At 48.7% G+C, this 16598-nt stretch overlaps 3 protein-coding genes across 3 annotated transcripts; all 3 read left to right on the top strand.

Moving 5' to 3' along the window:
* The first annotated feature begins 332 nt into the window (after positions 1-332).
* Positions 333-2538, top strand: LOC134758236 (ubiquitin carboxyl-terminal hydrolase 17-like protein 22). The gene has a single exon (XM_063705097.1). It carries the CDS (start codon positions 697-699, stop codon positions 2287-2289), a length of 1593 nt encoding a protein of 530 aa, XP_063561167.1. The 5' UTR covers positions 333-696; the 3' UTR covers positions 2290-2538.
* Positions 2539-5414: 2876 nt separating this feature from the next.
* On the top strand, positions 5415-7070 carry LOC129524400 (ubiquitin carboxyl-terminal hydrolase 17-like protein 22). The gene has a single exon (XM_055349796.2). It carries the CDS (start codon positions 5430-5432, stop codon positions 7020-7022), a length of 1593 nt encoding a protein of 530 aa, XP_055205771.2. The 5' UTR covers positions 5415-5429; the 3' UTR covers positions 7023-7070.
* Positions 7071-10137: 3067 nt separating this feature from the next.
* LOC129524399 (ubiquitin carboxyl-terminal hydrolase 17-like protein 22) lies at positions 10138-12038 on the top strand. Its single transcript, XM_055349795.2, has one exon. The coding sequence runs from the start codon at positions 10153-10155 to the stop codon at positions 11743-11745; it is 1593 nt and encodes a 530-aa protein (XP_055205770.2). The 5' UTR covers positions 10138-10152; the 3' UTR covers positions 11746-12038.
* The last annotated feature ends 4560 nt before the right edge of the window (positions 12039-16598 follow it).

Here is a 16598-nt window from a genome sequence, read left to right on the forward strand (position 1 = left end):
CTGAACGTGGAAAGGTGATCGCTGGAAGGTCTGATTGATTCCACGGATCTCTCCTTTCTTATTAAGGAAACAAATACACTCTGCTAATTACTATACTTCATTGACTCTTCTCAGGTCAGAAAGCGCACTTCCGACTTCGTGTCCTTCCGTCGCTGAGAGGACGATGGTATCTGCCAAAAGCACATACTTGGAACTACATCCCGGCACAAACACACACACACGCACACACACGCGCACACACACATACACACACACATACACACACACACACACACACACACACACACACACACGGTTTCATAGGTAAAGATTTCTTCCCTGACATTGTTTTACCTAAAATAATGCAACTGCGCGGCCACTGTCCCAACCCGGTTACACTCATATTACATGTGTCTATCAGCCTGAGGAGTAATTTGATTCAGGTGTTCTAGAAGTCATGATGTGGGCTGTCTGTGGAATTCCCGCCGATGCAAGGGGACACACCCTGTGACTCATTCCTTAATTGAGTGCTGATATTTGATTGGTTTATCGCGCACCTGATGGGTGGGTGGGGTGTTGGCGGTTGGTGGGGGTGAGTTATATAAGGGCTGATGCGGCCAGAGAGCTCGTCATTTGAAGACTCTCTCGGAAGAGATAGCGTCTTTCTGCAACCTGCGGTCCCAGCAGAAAAACCTTGTGATCCTTGTTCCAGGCGACATGGAGGACGACTCACTCTACTTGGGAGGTGAGTGGCAGTTCAACCACTTTTCGAAACTCACATCTTCTCGGCCAGATGCCGCTTTTGCTGAAATCCAGCGGACTTCTCTCTCTGAGAAGTCACCACTCTCATCTGAGACCCGTGTCGACCTCTGTGATGATTTGGCTCCTGTGGCAAGACAGCTTGCTCCCAGAGAGAAGCTTCCTCTGAGTAGCAGGAGACCTGCTGCGGTGGGGGCTGGGCTCCAGAATATGGGAAATACCTGCTACGTGAACGCTTCCCTGCAGTGCCTGACATACACACCACCCCTTGCCAACTACATGCTGTCCCGGGAGCACTCTCAAACGTGTCATCGTCACAAGGGCTGCATGCTCTGTACTATGCAAGCTCACGTCACACGGGCCCTCTACCGTCCTGGCCATGTCATCCAGCCCTCACAGGCATTGGCTGCGGGCTTCCATAGAGGCAAGCAAGAAGATGCCCACGAATTTCTCATGTTCGCTGTGGATGCCATGAAAAAGGCATGCCTTCCCGGGCACAAGCAGGTAGATCATCACTCCAACGACACCACCCTCATCCACCAAATATTTGGAGGCTACTGGAGATCTCAAATCAAGTGTCTCCACTGCCACGGCATTTCAGACACCTTTGACCCTTACCTGGACATCGCCCTGGATATCCAGGCAGCTCAGAGTGTCAAGCAAGCTTTGGAACAGTTGGTGAAGCCCGAAGAACTCAATGGAGAGAATGCCTATCAGTGTGGTCTTTGTCTCCAGAAGGCGCCTGCCTCCAAGACGTTAACTTTACACACTTCTGCCAAGGTCCTCATTCTTGTATTGAAGAGATTCTCCGATGTCACAGGCAACAAACTTGCCAAGAATGTGCAATATCCTGAGTGCCTTGACATGCAGCCATACATGTCTCAGCAGAACACAGGACCTCTTGTCTATGTCCTCTATGCTGTGCTGGTCCACGCTGGGTGGAGTTGTCACAGCGGACATTACTTGTCTTATGTCAAAGCTCAAGAAGGCCAGTGGTATAAAATGGATGATGCCGAGGTCACTGCCTCTGGCATCACCTCTGTCCTGAGTCAACAGGCCTATGTCCTCTTTTACATCCAGAAGAGTGAATGGGAAAGACACAGTGAGAGTGTGTCAAGAGGCAGGGAAACAAGAGCCCTTGGCGCTGAAGACACAGACAGGCGAGCAACGCAAGGAGAGCTCAAGAGAGACCACCCCTGCCTCCAGGTACCCGAGTTGGACGAGCACTTGGTGGAAAGAGCCACTCAGGAAAGCACCTTAGACCACTGGAAATTCCTCCAAGAGCAAAACAAAACGAAGCCTGAGTTCAACGTCAGAAAAGTCGAAGGTACCCTGCCTCCCAACGTACTTGTGATTCATCAATCAAAATACAAGTGTGGGATGAAAAACCATCATCCTGAACAGCAAAGCTCCCTGCTGAACCCCTCTTCCACGACCCCGACAGATCAGGAGTCCATGAACACTGGCACACTCGCTTCTCTGCAAGGGAGGACCAGGAGATCCAAAGGGAAGAACAAACACAGCAAGAGGGCTCTGCTTGTGTGCCAGTGATCTCAGTGGAAGTGCCGACCCACACGTAGGGGTGCACACACACACACACACACACACACACACAAGCGCGCATAGAAACACACACACACCCACACAAACACGAACACCGTCAATCCTACGTAAAGTAATGAGGAGCCCAAGTTTCTGTCTCTACAACAGGGACAACTGCATAGTGATGGCTGCGTCTCAGGATGAGCCCACACATGGGAAACATCAAGTTTCGGGGTCGTGAGTCTTCCGAACCTCTGGAGGGACTGTGTGTGTGTTTGCGTTCGTGGTAGATGACATTCAGTGTGTATTTCTGAACATGACCTCCTGACGTGTAGGTTTGCGTGTGAGGTTATTGCAGGGGACAGGGTTTACTATTTTCTCTTGGGGTGTGTTTCATTCGTCAGTTGGTGGTCGGCAAGAGAAGGTGAAATTTTTCTCATGTGGGACATGCGTGGATCATTCTCGCCACCTTGAATAGTGGAAACTGGAATTCAATTGGAAGATGGGAACGGTGCTCTTCTTTCTTACCCTGGCTCACCCATTTTATTTTGGTTTCTGAATGGACCTCGGGTGCCCTGGGACTTGTGCTCTTGCTGGAACCCACATTACGCCGGAAGCAGACAGACCGACTTGCCTGTTTCACGGTGTCCACTTCCAATGAGTCGAAACGGAAAATTTTCCCACTGGCACCGAAGTCATTTGGAACTAAGTCGTATTGATACTAAAGGAAATCAAACACCGGAGTGTGTGTATTCAACTAAAATACATTCAGAAAGGCCTGAAATAAATCTCATTTGGTGTGTTTACAAATGGCATTTGGGGAGATTCCGGGTCATTCGTCCAGCTGCGAAAGCTGCATCTCTGAAGCACAGTCCCTGTCCTGCAATCAGACTTATTTATCCGACGTGGTGTTTCTGTGGAAATTATTGTGGGAAATGGCCCCTTCCTTTTCTGTATTTGCTGAATAGATTTCATGGTCCCTTTCTTGGTAGGTGCAGTGATCAAAGTTGACCAACCCCTGAGGAAAGCTGTCCAGGGCACAACTCAGGGCTCCGTAGAGCCACAGAATCTTGGGCACAACCCTGCTCAAGCACCCAAATGTGAATTCGAACAGGGTCTCTGTGTGACGTGTGTGAAAACTACAGTGTGATGAGCATGACTCGCAGACAGGTTCTCGATTAGGCTCCCCTCAAAATCAGTTATGAGCATTAAAGGACAGCGATGCCCAGGTCCCGGCTCCAGGAATCAGACCCTCCAGCGTCTGGTGTGAAGCCACGGCATCTGGATTGCTCATGCTTCTGGAGATCATTCTCCTGAATATGGTGGCTCCTTTCTCCCTGTGGAGCACCTTTCTAAGCAGTGCCCTTTCTTCACCCGGGACACTTTACATCAGGCACAGAAAGCCTTCTGCTGGAGCACACCTGGCTTATGAAAAGACAAGGGAAAGAAACGGGGCCAAAGGTCACAGTCCTCTCATTCCACCATCCTCCTTAAAAGCATCCTAATTTCATGGGCCCTGAGGCCACGGCTGTTTCTTTACACCTCGAGGCTTTGGCGCCGGGCCTCAATTCTGCCCTGTTGCTTACTGTCTAAGACACTTTGGGAAAGTCCCTAGAGCCAGGGTCTTCAATCCTGGTAAGCCAGAGAGCCTGGAGACACACCCAAATTATGTCCCTCTTAGTTCAGGGAACATGTCCATTTTCGTCAGCATTAAAATTTTGGCACCAAATGTGCTAACTGCAATTCCACCATACAACGCGTAACTGGAAATGGAGGCGACATCTCAGATCCTGAACAATTGATGCGAGAATCCAGGAGACACACGGCTTATTTTTGCCTTTTCCCACTGAAACAAGGGCCAGTATTAACAATGTTATGCTATCCTCGGTTTCACTCCCTGCTTTTAAATCTCTCCGATGTTTTCTTCTTGAGACAGGGCCTCACTCCCGTCACCAGGGCTTTTCTACAGTGCAATTTTCGGTGTTTGCTTTTGTCAGATTTAGAACTTTTCATTTCATCTCTATCAAATGTTGATCCATTATCACATACGTATGAAAATATTATCACCCATGCTGTGAGATACGATGATTTATTTTCCTCTATTCTTTAGGAAACCAAAGGTTATAGTTGGGATACCTTCTGATTTCTCAAGTTTTTAGTTTCATGTTTTCTTAAACTGCCGTCGCACGGCCGAAACCACTCCCTACACAATGTCATGACCATCTATGTCTCTTTTCTGGCCAACATAAATTTGCGGAATGTCATCAATCAGTCTCTCGGTGATTGCATGATTTCCCCAAAGTCCTTCACACTCTACATTGAGCACTGAGTATCTCTTCAAACTTCAGTGCACGTTTCTACCACTTGATGCTTTATTATTTGGCAATCTAGCTTCCACAAGAGCATTTCATGCAAAGACTTCTCTTGTTCTCCACTGGCAGGTAATTTCACTCGGATATAGAATCAATAGGCTGAACGTGGAAAGGTGATCGCTGGAAGGTCTGATTGATTCCACGGATCTCTCCTTTCTTATTAAGGAAACAAATACACTCTGCTAATTACTATACTTCATTGACTCTTCTCAGGTCAGAAAGCGCACTTCCGACTTCCTGTCCTTCCGTCGCTGAGAGGACGATGGTATCTGCCAAAAGCACATACTTGGAAGTACATCCCGGCACAAACACACACACACGCACACACACGTGTACACACACATACACACACACATACACACACACACACACACGGTTTCATAGGTAAAGATTTCTTCCCTGACATTGTTTTACCGAAAATAAGGCAACTGCGCGGCCACTGTCCCAACCCGGTTACATTCATATTACATGTGTCTATCAGCCTGAGGAGTAATTTGATTCAGGTGTTCTAGAAGTCATGATGTGGGCTGTCTGTGGAATTCCCGCCGATGCAAGGGGACACACCCTGTGACTCATTCCTTAATTGAGTGCTGATATTTGATTGGTTTATCGCGCACCTGATGGGTGGGTGGGGTGTTGGCGGTTGGTGGGGGTGAGTTATATAAGGGCTGATGCGGCCAGAGAGCTCGTCATTTGAAGACTCTCTCGGAAGAGATAGCGTCTTTCTGCAACCTGCGGTCCCAGCAGAAAAACCTTGTGATCCTTGTTCCAGGCGACATGGAGGACGACTCACTCTACTTGGGAGGTGAGTGGCAGTTCAACCACTTTTCGAAACTCACATCTTCTCGGCCAGATGCCGCTTTTGCTGAAATCCAGCGGACTTCTCTCTCTGAGAAGTCACCACTCTCATCTGAGACCCGTGTCGACCTCTGTGATGATTTGGCTCCTGTGGCAAGACAGCTTGCTCCCAGAGAGAAGCTTCCTCTGAGTAGCAGGAGACCTGCTGCGGTGGGGGCTGGGCTCCAGAATATGGGAAATACCTGCTACGTGAACGCTTCCCTGCAGTGCCTGACATACACACCACCCCTTGCCAACTACATGCTGTCCCGGGAGCACTCTCAAACGTGTCATCGTCACAAGGGCTGCATGCTCTGTACTATGCAAGCTCACGTCACACGGGCCCTCTACCGTCCTGGCCATGTCATCCAGCCCTCACAGGCATTGGCTGCGGGCTTCCATAGAGGCAAGCAAGAAGATGCCCACGAATTTCTCATGTTCGCTGTGGATGCCATGAAAAAGGCATGCCTTCCCGGGCACAAGCAGGTAGATCATCACTCCAACGACACCACCCTCATCCACCAAATATTTGGAGGCTACTGGAGATCTCAAATCAAGTGTCTCCACTGCCACGGCATTTCAGACACCTTTGACCCTTACCTGGACATCGCCCTGGATATCCAGGCAGCTCAGAGTGTCAAGCAAGCTTTGGAACAGTTGGTGAAGCCGGAAGAACTCAATGGAGAGAATGCCTATCAGTGTGGTCTTTGTCTCCAGAAGGCGCCTGCCTCCAAGACGTTAACTTTACACACTTCTGCCAAGGTCCTCATTCTTGTATTGAAGAGATTCTCCGATGTCACAGGCAACAAACTTGCCAAGAATGTGCAATATCCTGAGTGCCTTGACATGCAGCCATACATGTCTCAGCAGAACACAGGACCTCTTGTCTATGTCCTCTATGCTGTGCTGGTCCACGCTGGGTGGAGTTGTCACAGCGGACATTACTTGTCTTATGTCAAAGCTCAAGAAGGCCAGTGGTATAAAATGGATGATGCCGAGGTCACTGCCTCTGGCATCACCTCTGTCCTGAGTCAACAGGCCTATGTCCTCTTTTACATCCAGAAGAGTGAATGGGAAAGACACAGTGAGAGTGTGTCAAGAGGCAGGGAAACAAGAGCCCTTGGCGCTGAAGACACAGACAGGCGAGCAACGCAAGGAGAGCTCAAGAGAGACCACCCCTGCCTCCAGGTACCCGAGTTGGACGAGCACTTGGTGGAAAGAGCCACTCAGGAAAGCACCTTAGACCACTGGAAATTCCTCCAAGAGCAAAACAAAACGAAGCCTGAGTTCAACGTCAGAAAAGTCGAAGGTACCCTGCCTCCCAACGTACTTGTGATTCATCAATCAAAATACAAGTGTGGGATGAAAAACCATCATCCTGAACAGCAAAGCTCCCTGCTGAACCCCTCTTCCACGACCCCGACAGATCAGGAGTCCATGAACACTGGCACACTCGCTTCTCTGCAAGGGAGGACCAGGAGATCCAAAGGGAAGAACAAACACAGCAAGAGGGCTCTGCTTGTGTGCCAGTGATCTCAGTGGAAGTGCCGACCCACACGTAGGGGTGCACACACACACACACACACACACACACACACACACACACAAGTGCGCACAGAAACACACACACACCCACACAAACACGAACACCGTCAATCCTACGTAAAGTAATGAGGAGCCCAAGTTTCTGTCTCTACAACAGGGACAACTGCATAGTGATGGCTGCGTCTCAGGATGAGCCCACACATGGGAAACATCAAGTTTCGGGGTCGTGAGTCTTCCGAACCTCTGGAGGGACTGTCTGTGTGTTTGCGTTCGTGGTAGATGACATTCAGTGTGTATTTCTGAACATGACCTCCTGACGTGTAGGTTTGCGTGTGAGGTTATTGCAGGGGACAGGGTTTACTATTTTCTCTTGGGGTGTGTTTCATTCATCAGTTGGTGGTCGGCAAGAGAAGGTGAAATTTTTCTCATGTGGGACATCCGTGGATCATTCTCGCCACCTTGAATAGTGGAAACTGGAATTCAGTTGGAAGATGGGAACGGTGCTCTTCTTTCTTACCCTGGCTCACCCATTTTATTTTGGTTTCTGAATGGACCTCGGGTGCCCTGGGACTTGTGCTCTTGCTGGAACCCACATAACGCCGGAAGCAGACAGACCGACTTGCCTGTTTCACGGTGTCCACTTCCAACGAGTCGAAACGGAAAATTTTCCCACTGGCACGGAAGCCATTTGGAACTAAGTCGTATTGATACTAAAGGAAATCAAACACCGGAGTGTGTGTATTCAACTAAAATACATTCAGAAAGGCCTGAAATAAATCTCATTTGGTGTGTTTACAAATGGCATTTGGGGAGATTCCGGGTCATTCGTCCAGCTGCGAAAGCTGCATCTCTGAAGCACAGTCCCTGTCCTGCAATCAGACTTATTTATCCGACGTGGTGTTTCTGTGGAAATTATTGTGGGAAATGGCCCCTTCCTTTTCTGTATTTGCTGAATAGATTTCATGGTCCCTTTCTTGGTAGGTGCAGTGATCAAAGTTGACCAACCCCTGAGGAAAGCTGTCCAGGGCACAACTCAGGGCTCCGTAGAGCCACAGAATCTTGGGCACAACCCTGCTCAAGCACCCAAATGTGAATTCGAACAGGGTCTCTGTGTGACGTGTGTGAAAACTACAGTGTGATGAGCATGACTCGCAGACAGGTTCTCGATTAGGCTCCCCTCAAAATCAGTTATGAGCATTAAAGGACAGCGATGCCCAGGTCCCGGCCCCAGGAATCAGACCCTCCAGCGTCTGGTGTGAAGCCACGGCATCTGGATTGCTCATGCTTCTGGAGATCATTCTCCTGAATATGGTGGCTCCTTTCTCCCTGTGGAGCACCTTTCTAAGCAGTGCCCTTTCTTCACCCAGGACACTTTACGTCAGGCACAGAAAGCCTTCTGCTGGAGCACACCTGGCTTATGAAAAGACAAGGGAAAGAAACGGGGCCAAAGGTCACAGTCCTCTCATTCCACCATCCTCCTTAAAAGCATCCTAATTTCATGGGCCCTGAGGCCACGGCTGTCTCTTTACACCTCGAGGCTTTGGCGCCGGGCCTCAATTCTGCCCTGTTGCTTACTGTCTAAGACACTTTGGGAAAGTCCCTAGAGCCAGGGTCTTCAATCCTGGTAAGCCAGAGAGCCTGGAGACACACCCAAATTATGTCCCTCTTAGTTCAGGGAACATGTCCATTTTCGTCAGCATTAAAATTTTGGCACCAAATGTGCTAACTGCAATTCCACCATACAACGCGTAACTGGAAATGGAGGCGACATCTCAGATCCTGAACAATTGATGCGAGAATCCAGGAGACACACGGCTTATTTTTGCCTTTTCCCACTGAAACAAGGGCCAGTATTAACAATGTTATGCTATCCTCGGTTTCACTCCCTGCTTTTAAATCTCTCCGATGTTTTCTTCTTGAGACAGGGCCTCACTCCCGTCACCAGGGCTTTTCTACAGTGCAATTTTCGGTGTTTGCTTTTGTCAGATTTAGAACTTTTCATTTCATCTCTATCAAATGTTGATCCATTATCACATACGTATGAAAATATTATCACCCATGCTGTGAGATACGATGATTTATTTTCCTCTATTCTTTAGGAAACCAAAGGTTATAGTTGGGATACCTTCTGATTTCTCAAGTTTTTAGTTTCATGTTTTCTTAAACTGCCGTCGCACGGCCGAAACCACTCCCTACACAATGTCATGACCATCTATGTCTCTTTTCTGGCCAACATAAATTTGCGGAATGTCATCAATCAGTCTCTCGGTGATTGCATGATTTCCCCAAAGTCCTTCACACTCTACATTGAGCACTGAGTATCTCTTCAAACTTCAGTGCACGTTTCTACCACTTGATGCTTTATTATTTGGCAATCTAGCTTCCACAAGAGCATTTCATGCAAAGACTTCTCTTGTTCTCCACTGGCAGGTAATTTCACTCGGATATAGAATCAATAGGCTGAACGTGGAAAGGTGATCGCTGGAAGGTCTGATTGATTCCACGGATCTCTCCTTTCTTATTAAGGAAACAAATACACTCTGCTAATTACTATACTTCATTGACTCTTCTCAGGTCAGAAAGCGCACTTCCGACTTCCTGTCCTTCCGTCGCTGAGAGGACGCTGGTATCTGCCAAAAGCACATACTTGGAAGTACATCCCGGCACAAACACACACACACGTGCACACACACATACACACACACACACACACACGGTTTCATAGGTAAAGATTTCTTCCCTGACATTGTTTTACCGAAAATAAGGCAACTGCGCGGCCACTGTCCCAACCCGGTTACATTCATATTACATGTGTCTATCAGCCTGAGGAGTAATTTGATTCAGGTGTTCTAGAAGTCATGATGTGGGCTGTCTGTGGAATTCCCGCCGATGCAAGGGGACACACCCTGTGACTCATTCCTTAATTGAGTGCTGATATTTGATTGGTTTATCGCGCACCTGATGGGTGGGTGGGGTGTTGGCGGTTGGTGGGGGTGAGTTATATAAGGGCTGATGCGGCCAGAGAGCTCGTCATTTGAAGACTCTCTCGGAAGAGATAGCGTCTTTCTGCAACCTGCGGTCCCAGCAGAAAAACCTTGTGATCCTTGTTCCAGGCGACATGGAGGACGACTCACTCTACTTGGGAGGTGAGTGGCAGTTCAACCACTTTTCGAAACTCACATCTTCTCGGCCAGATGCCGCTTTTGCTGAAATCCAGCGGACTTCTCTCTCTGAGAAGTCACCACTCTCATCTGAGACCCGTGTCGACCTCTGTGATGATTTGGCTCCTGTGGCAAGACAGCTTGCTCCCAGAGAGAAGCTTCCTCTGAGTAGCAGGAGACCTGCTGCGGTGGGGGCTGGGCTCCAGAATATGGGAAATACCTGCTACGTGAACGCTTCCCTGCAGTGCCTGACATACACACCACCCCTTGCCAACTACATGCTGTCCCGGGAGCACTCTCAAACGTGTCATCGTCACAAGGGCTGCATGCTCTGTACTATGCAAGCTCACGTCACACGGGCCCTCTACCGTCCTGGCCATGTCATCCAGCCCTCACAGGCATTGGCTGCGGGCTTCCATAGAGGCAAGCAAGAAGATGCCCACGAATTTCTCATGTTCGCTGTGGATGCCATGAAAAAGGCATGCCTTCCCGGGCACAAGCAGGTAGATCATCACTCCAACGACACCACCCTCATCCACCAAATATTTGGAGGCTACTGGAGATCTCAAATCAAGTGTCTCCACTGCCACGGCATTTCAGACACCTTTGACCCTTACCTGGACATCGCCCTGGATATCCAGGCAGCTCAGAGTGTCAAGCAAGCTTTGGAACAGTTGGTGAAGCCCGAAGAACTCAATGGAGAGAATGCCTATCAGTGTGGTCTTTGTCTCCAGAAGGCGCCTGCCTCCAAGACGTTAACTTTACACACTTCTGCCAAGGTCCTCATTCTTGTATTGAAGAGATTCTCCGATGTCACAGGCAACAAACTTGCCAAGAATGTGCAATATCCTGAGTGCCTTGACATGCAGCCATACATGTCTCAGCAGAACACAGGACCTCTTGTCTATGTCCTCTATGCTGTGCTGGTCCACGCTGGGTGGAGTTGTCACAGCGGACATTACTTGTCTTATGTCAAAGCTCAAGAAGGCCAGTGGTATAAAATGGATGATGCCGAGGTCACTGCCTCTGGCATCACCTCTGTCCTGAGTCAACAGGCCTATGTCCTCTTTTACATCCAGAAGAGTGAATGGGAAAGACACAGTGAGAGTGTGTCAAGAGGCAGGGAAACAAGAGCCCTTGGCGCTGAAGACACAGACAGGCGAGCAACGCAAGGAGAGCTCAAGAGAGACCACCCCTGCCTCCAGGTACCCGAGTTGGACGAGCACTTGGTGGAAAGAGCCACTCAGGAAAGCACCTTAGACCACTGGAAATTCCTCCAAGAGCAAAACAAAACGAAGCCTGAGTTCAACGTCAGAAAAGTCGAAGGTACCCTGCCTCCCAACGTACTTGTGATTCATCAATCAAAATACAAGTGTGGGATGAAAAACCATCATCCTGAACAGCAAAGCTCCCTGCTGAACCCCTCTTCCACGACCCCGACAGATCAGGAGTCCATGAACACTGGCACACTCGCTTCTCTGCAAGGGAGGACCAGGAGATCCAAAGGGAAGAACAAACACAGCAAGAGGGCTCTGCTTGTGTGCCAGTGATCTCAGTGGAAGTGCCGACCCACACGTAGGGGTGCACACACACACACACACACACACACACACACACACACAAGCGCGCACAGAAACACACACACACCCACACAAACACGAACACCGTCAATCCTACGTAAAGTAATGAGGAGCCCAAGTTTCTGTCTCTACAACAGGGACAACTGCATAGTGATGGCTGCGTCTCAGGATGAGCCCACACATGGGAAACATCAAGTTTCGGGGTCGTGAGTCTTCCGAACCTCTGGAGGGACTGTCTGTGTGTTTGCGTTCGTGGTAGATGACATTCAGTGTGTATTTCTGAACATTACCTCCTGACGTGTAGGTTTGCGTGTGAGGTTATTGCAGGGGACAGGGTTTACTATTTTCTCTTGGGGTGTGTTTCATTCATCAGTTGGTGGTCGGCAAGAGAAGGTGAAATTTTTCTCATGTGGGACATCCGTGGATCATTCTCGCCACCTTGAATAGTGGAAACTGGAATTCAATTGGAAGATGGGAACGGTGCTCTTCTTTCTTACCCTGGCTCACCCACTTTATTTTGGTTTCTGAATGGACCTCGGGTGCCCTGGGACTTGTGCTCTTGCTGGAACCCACATAACGCCGGAAGCAGACAGACCGACTTGCCTGTTTCACGGTGTCCACTTCCAACGAGTCGAAACGGAAAATTTTCCCACTGGCACGGAAGCCATTTGGAACTAAGTCGTATTGATACTAAAGGAAATCAAACACCGGAGTGTGTGTATTCAACTAAAATACATTCAGAAAGGCCTGAAATAAATCTCATTTGGTGTGTTTACAAATGGCATTTGGGGAGATTCCGGGTCATTCGTCCAGCTGCGAAAGCTGCATCTCTGAAGCACAGTCCCTGTCCTGCAATCAGACTTATTTATCCGACGTGGTGTTTCTGTGGAAATTATTGTGGGAAATGGCCCCTTCCTTTTCTGTATTTGCTGAATAGATTTCATGGTCCCTTTCTTGGTAGGTGCAGTGATCAAAGTTGACCAACCCCTGAGGAAAGCTGTCCAGGGCACAACTCAGGGCTCCGTAGAGCCACAGAATCTTGGGCACAACCCTGCTCAAGCACCCAAATGTGAATTCGAACAGGGTCTCTGTGTGACGTGTGTGAAAACTACAGTGTGATGAGCATGACTCGCAGACAGGTTCTCGATTAGGCTCCCCTCAAAATCAGTTATGAGCATTAAAGGACAGCGATGCCCAGGTCCCGGCTCCAGGAATCAGACCCTCCAACGTCTGGTGTGAAGCCACGGCATCTGGATTGCTCATGCTTCTGGAGATCATTCTCCTGAATATGGTGGCTCCTTTCTCCCTGTGGAGCACCTTTCTAAGCAGTGCCCTTTCTTCACCCAGGACACTTTACGTCAGGCACAGAAAGCCTTCTGCTGGAGCACACCTGGCTTATGAAAAGACAAGGGAAAGAAACGGGGCCAAAGGTCACAGTCCTCTCATTCCACCATCCTCCTTAAAAGCATCCTAATTTCATGGGCCCTGAGGCCACGGCTGTCTCTTTACACCTCGAGGCTTTGGCGCCGGGCCTCAATTCTGCCCTGTTGCTTACTGTCTAAGACACTTTGGGAAAGTCCCTAGAGCCAGGGTCTTCAATCCTGGTAAGCCAGAGAGCCTGGAGACACACCCAAATTATGTCCCTCTTAGTTCAGGGAACATGTCCATTTTCGTCAGCATTAAAATTTTGGCACCAAATGTGCTAACTGCAATTCCACCATACAACGCGTAACTGGAAATGGAGGCGACATCTCAGATCCTGAACAATTGATGCGAGAATCCAGGAGACACACGGCTTATTTTTGCCTTTTCCCACTGAAACAAGGGCCAGTATTAACAATGTTATGCTATCCTCGGTTTCACTCCCTGCTTTTAAATCTCTCCGATGTTTTCTTCTTGAGACAGGGCCTCACTCCCGTCACCAGGGCTTTTCTACAGTGCAATTTTCGGTGTTTGCTTTTGTCAGATTTAGAACTTTTCATTTCATCTCTATCAAATGTTGATCCATTATCACATACGTATGAAAATATTATCACCCATGCTGTGAGATACGATGATTTATTTTCCTCTATTCTTTAGGAAACCAAAGGTTATAGTTGGGATACGTTCTGATTTCTCAAGTTTTTAGTTTCATGTTTTCTTAAACTGCCGTCGCACGGCCGAAACCACTCCCTACACAATGTCATGACCATCTATGTCTCTTTTCTGGCCAACATAAATTTGCGGAATGTCATCAATCAGTCTCTCGGTGATTGCATGATTTCCCCAAAGTCCTTCACACTCTACATTGAGCACTGAGTAACTCTTCAAACTTCAGTGCACGTTTCTACCACTTGATGCTGTATTATTTGGCAATCTAGCTTCCACAAGAGCATTTCATGCAAAGACTTCTCTTGTTCTCCACTGGCAGGTAATTTCACTCGGATATAGAATCAATAGGCTGAACGTGGAAAGGTGATCGCTGGAAGGTCTGATTGATTCCACGGATCTCTCCTTTCTTATTAAGGAAACAAATACACTCTGCTAATTACTATACTTCATTGACTCTTCTCAGGTCAGAAAGCGCACTTCCGACTTCCTGTCCTTCCGTCGCTGAGAGGACGCTGGTATCTGCCAAAAGCACATACTTGGAAGTACATCCCGGCACAAACACACACACACGCACACACACGCGCACACACACATACACACACACATACACACACACACACACACACGGTTTCATAGGTAAAGATTTCTTCCCTGACATTGTTTTACCTAAAATAAGGCAACTGCGCGGCCACTGTCCCAACCCGGTTACACTCATATTACATGTGTCTATCAGCCTGAGGAGTAATTTGATTCAGGTGTTCTAGAAGTCATGATGTGGGCTGTCTGTGGAATTCCCGCCGATGCAAGGGGACACACCCTGTGACTCATTCCTTAATTGAGTGCTGATATTTGATTGGTTTATCGTGCACGTGATGGGTGGGTGGGTTGTTCGCGGTTTGTGGGGGTGAGTTATATAAGGGCTGATGCGGCCAGAGAGCTCGTCATTTGAAGACTCTCTCTGAAGAGATAGCGTCTTTCTGCAACCTGCGGTCCCAGCAGAAAAACCTTGTGATCCTTTTTCCAGGCGACATGGAGGACGACTCACTCTACTTGGGAGGTGAGTGGCAGTTCAACCACTTTTCGAAACTCACATCTTCTCGGCCAGATGCCGCTTTTGCTGAAATCCAGCGGACTTCTCTCTCTGAGAAGTCACCACTCTCATCTGAGACCCGTGTCGACCTCTGTGATGATTTGGCTCCTGTGGCAAGACAGCTTGCTCCCAGAGAGAAGCTTCCTCTGAGTAGCAGGAGACCTGCTGCGGTGGGGGCTGGGCTCCAGCATATGGGAAATACCTGCTACGTGAACGCTTCCCTGCAGTGCCTGACATACACACCACCCCTTGCCAACTGCATGCTGTCCCGGGAGCACTCTCAAACGTGTCATCGTCACAAGGGCTGCATGCTCTGTACTATGCAAGCTCACGTCACACGGGCCCTCTACCGTCCTGGCCATGTCATCCAGCCCTCACAGGCATTGGCTGCGGTCTTCCACAGAGGCAAGCAGGAAGATGCCCACGAATTTCTGATATTCACTGTGGATGCCATGAAGAAGGCATGCCTTCCCAGGCACAAGCAGGTAGATCATCACTCCAAGGACACCACTCTCATCCACCAAATATTTTGAGGTTACTGGAGATCTCACATCAAGTGTCTCCACTCCCTCGCAATTTCAGACACCTTTGACCCTTACCTGGACATCGCCCTGGATATCCAGGCAGCTCAGAGTGTCAAGCCAGCTTTGGAACAGCTGGTGAAACCCGAAGAACCCAATGGAGAGGATGCCTATCATTGTAGTCTTTGTCTCCAGAAGGCGCCTGCCTCCAAGACCTTAACTTTGCACACTTCTGCCAAGGTCCTCATCCTTGTGTTGTAGAGATTCTCCGATGTCACAGGCAACAAACTTGCCAAGATTGTGCAATATCCTGAATGCGTTGACATGCAGCCATACATGTCTCAGCAGATCACAGGCCCTTTTGTCTATGTCCTCTATGCTGTGCTGGTCCACTCTGGGTGGAGTTGTCACAGCGGACATTAGTTCCCTTATGTCAAACTCAAGAAGGCCGGTGGTATACAATGGATGATGCCGAGGTCACTGCCTCTGGTGTCACTTCTCCCCTGAGTCAACTGGCGGATGTCCTCTTTTATATCCAGAAGAATGAATTTGGAAGACCCCGTTACAGTGTGTCCATAGATAGGGAACCTAGAGCTCTTTGCGCTTAAGACAAGTGAATTGTGTGTGAAATACAATTTCATGAATAAATCTTGCAGCGGATTATTTATTTGTCTCACTTTGTAATCAGTGAGTGAGCTTTAACCAATATCAATGCCTAGTGCCTACCCTCCAGAGATAAGAACTTCCAGTCTCTTATGTGTAACCATGGCATCTGGATTGCTCATGATTCTTAAGGTTATTCTCCTGTCCCCCAACATTTCAGAATCACTTCCCGTGGTGGAAACAGATAACACATCAGTCCCTTTCTCTCTCTTTTCTCTTCTCTCAGTAAAACTCTCACTGAAACATAGGAAATTCCTGTGGTTTACTGGGGAGAAGGAATTTTCTCAGGAGTGAAAATGGTGGCTCCTTCCTCCCTGTCAAGTCTCTTCCTCAGGATTGCCCCTTTGTCTCTTCAGAACTCTGCTCATGAGCCCCGAGATACCCCCTTGTTGTGCATACCTGGCCTGTGAAGAAATAAGGGGAAGGAATGGTTCCAAAGACCATACTATGCTCACTCC

Source organism: Gorilla gorilla, chromosome 3 (assembly GCF_029281585.2).
Source record: "Gorilla gorilla gorilla isolate KB3781 chromosome 3, NHGRI_mGorGor1-v2.1_pri, whole genome shotgun sequence".
NCBI classification, from domain to species: Eukaryota; Metazoa; Chordata; class Mammalia; order Primates; family Hominidae; genus Gorilla; species Gorilla gorilla.

Bases quoted from the DNA above. Each gene is read 5' to 3' on its own strand.
- LOC134758236 (XM_063705097.1), top strand. From the start codon at position 697: ATGGAGGACGACTCACTCTACTTGGGAGGTGAGTGGCAGTTCAACCAC.
- LOC129524400 (XM_055349796.2), top strand. From the start codon at position 5,430: ATGGAGGACGACTCACTCTACTTGGGAGGTGAGTGGCAGTTCAACCAC.
- LOC129524399 (XM_055349795.2), top strand. From the start codon at position 10,153: ATGGAGGACGACTCACTCTACTTGGGAGGTGAGTGGCAGTTCAACCAC.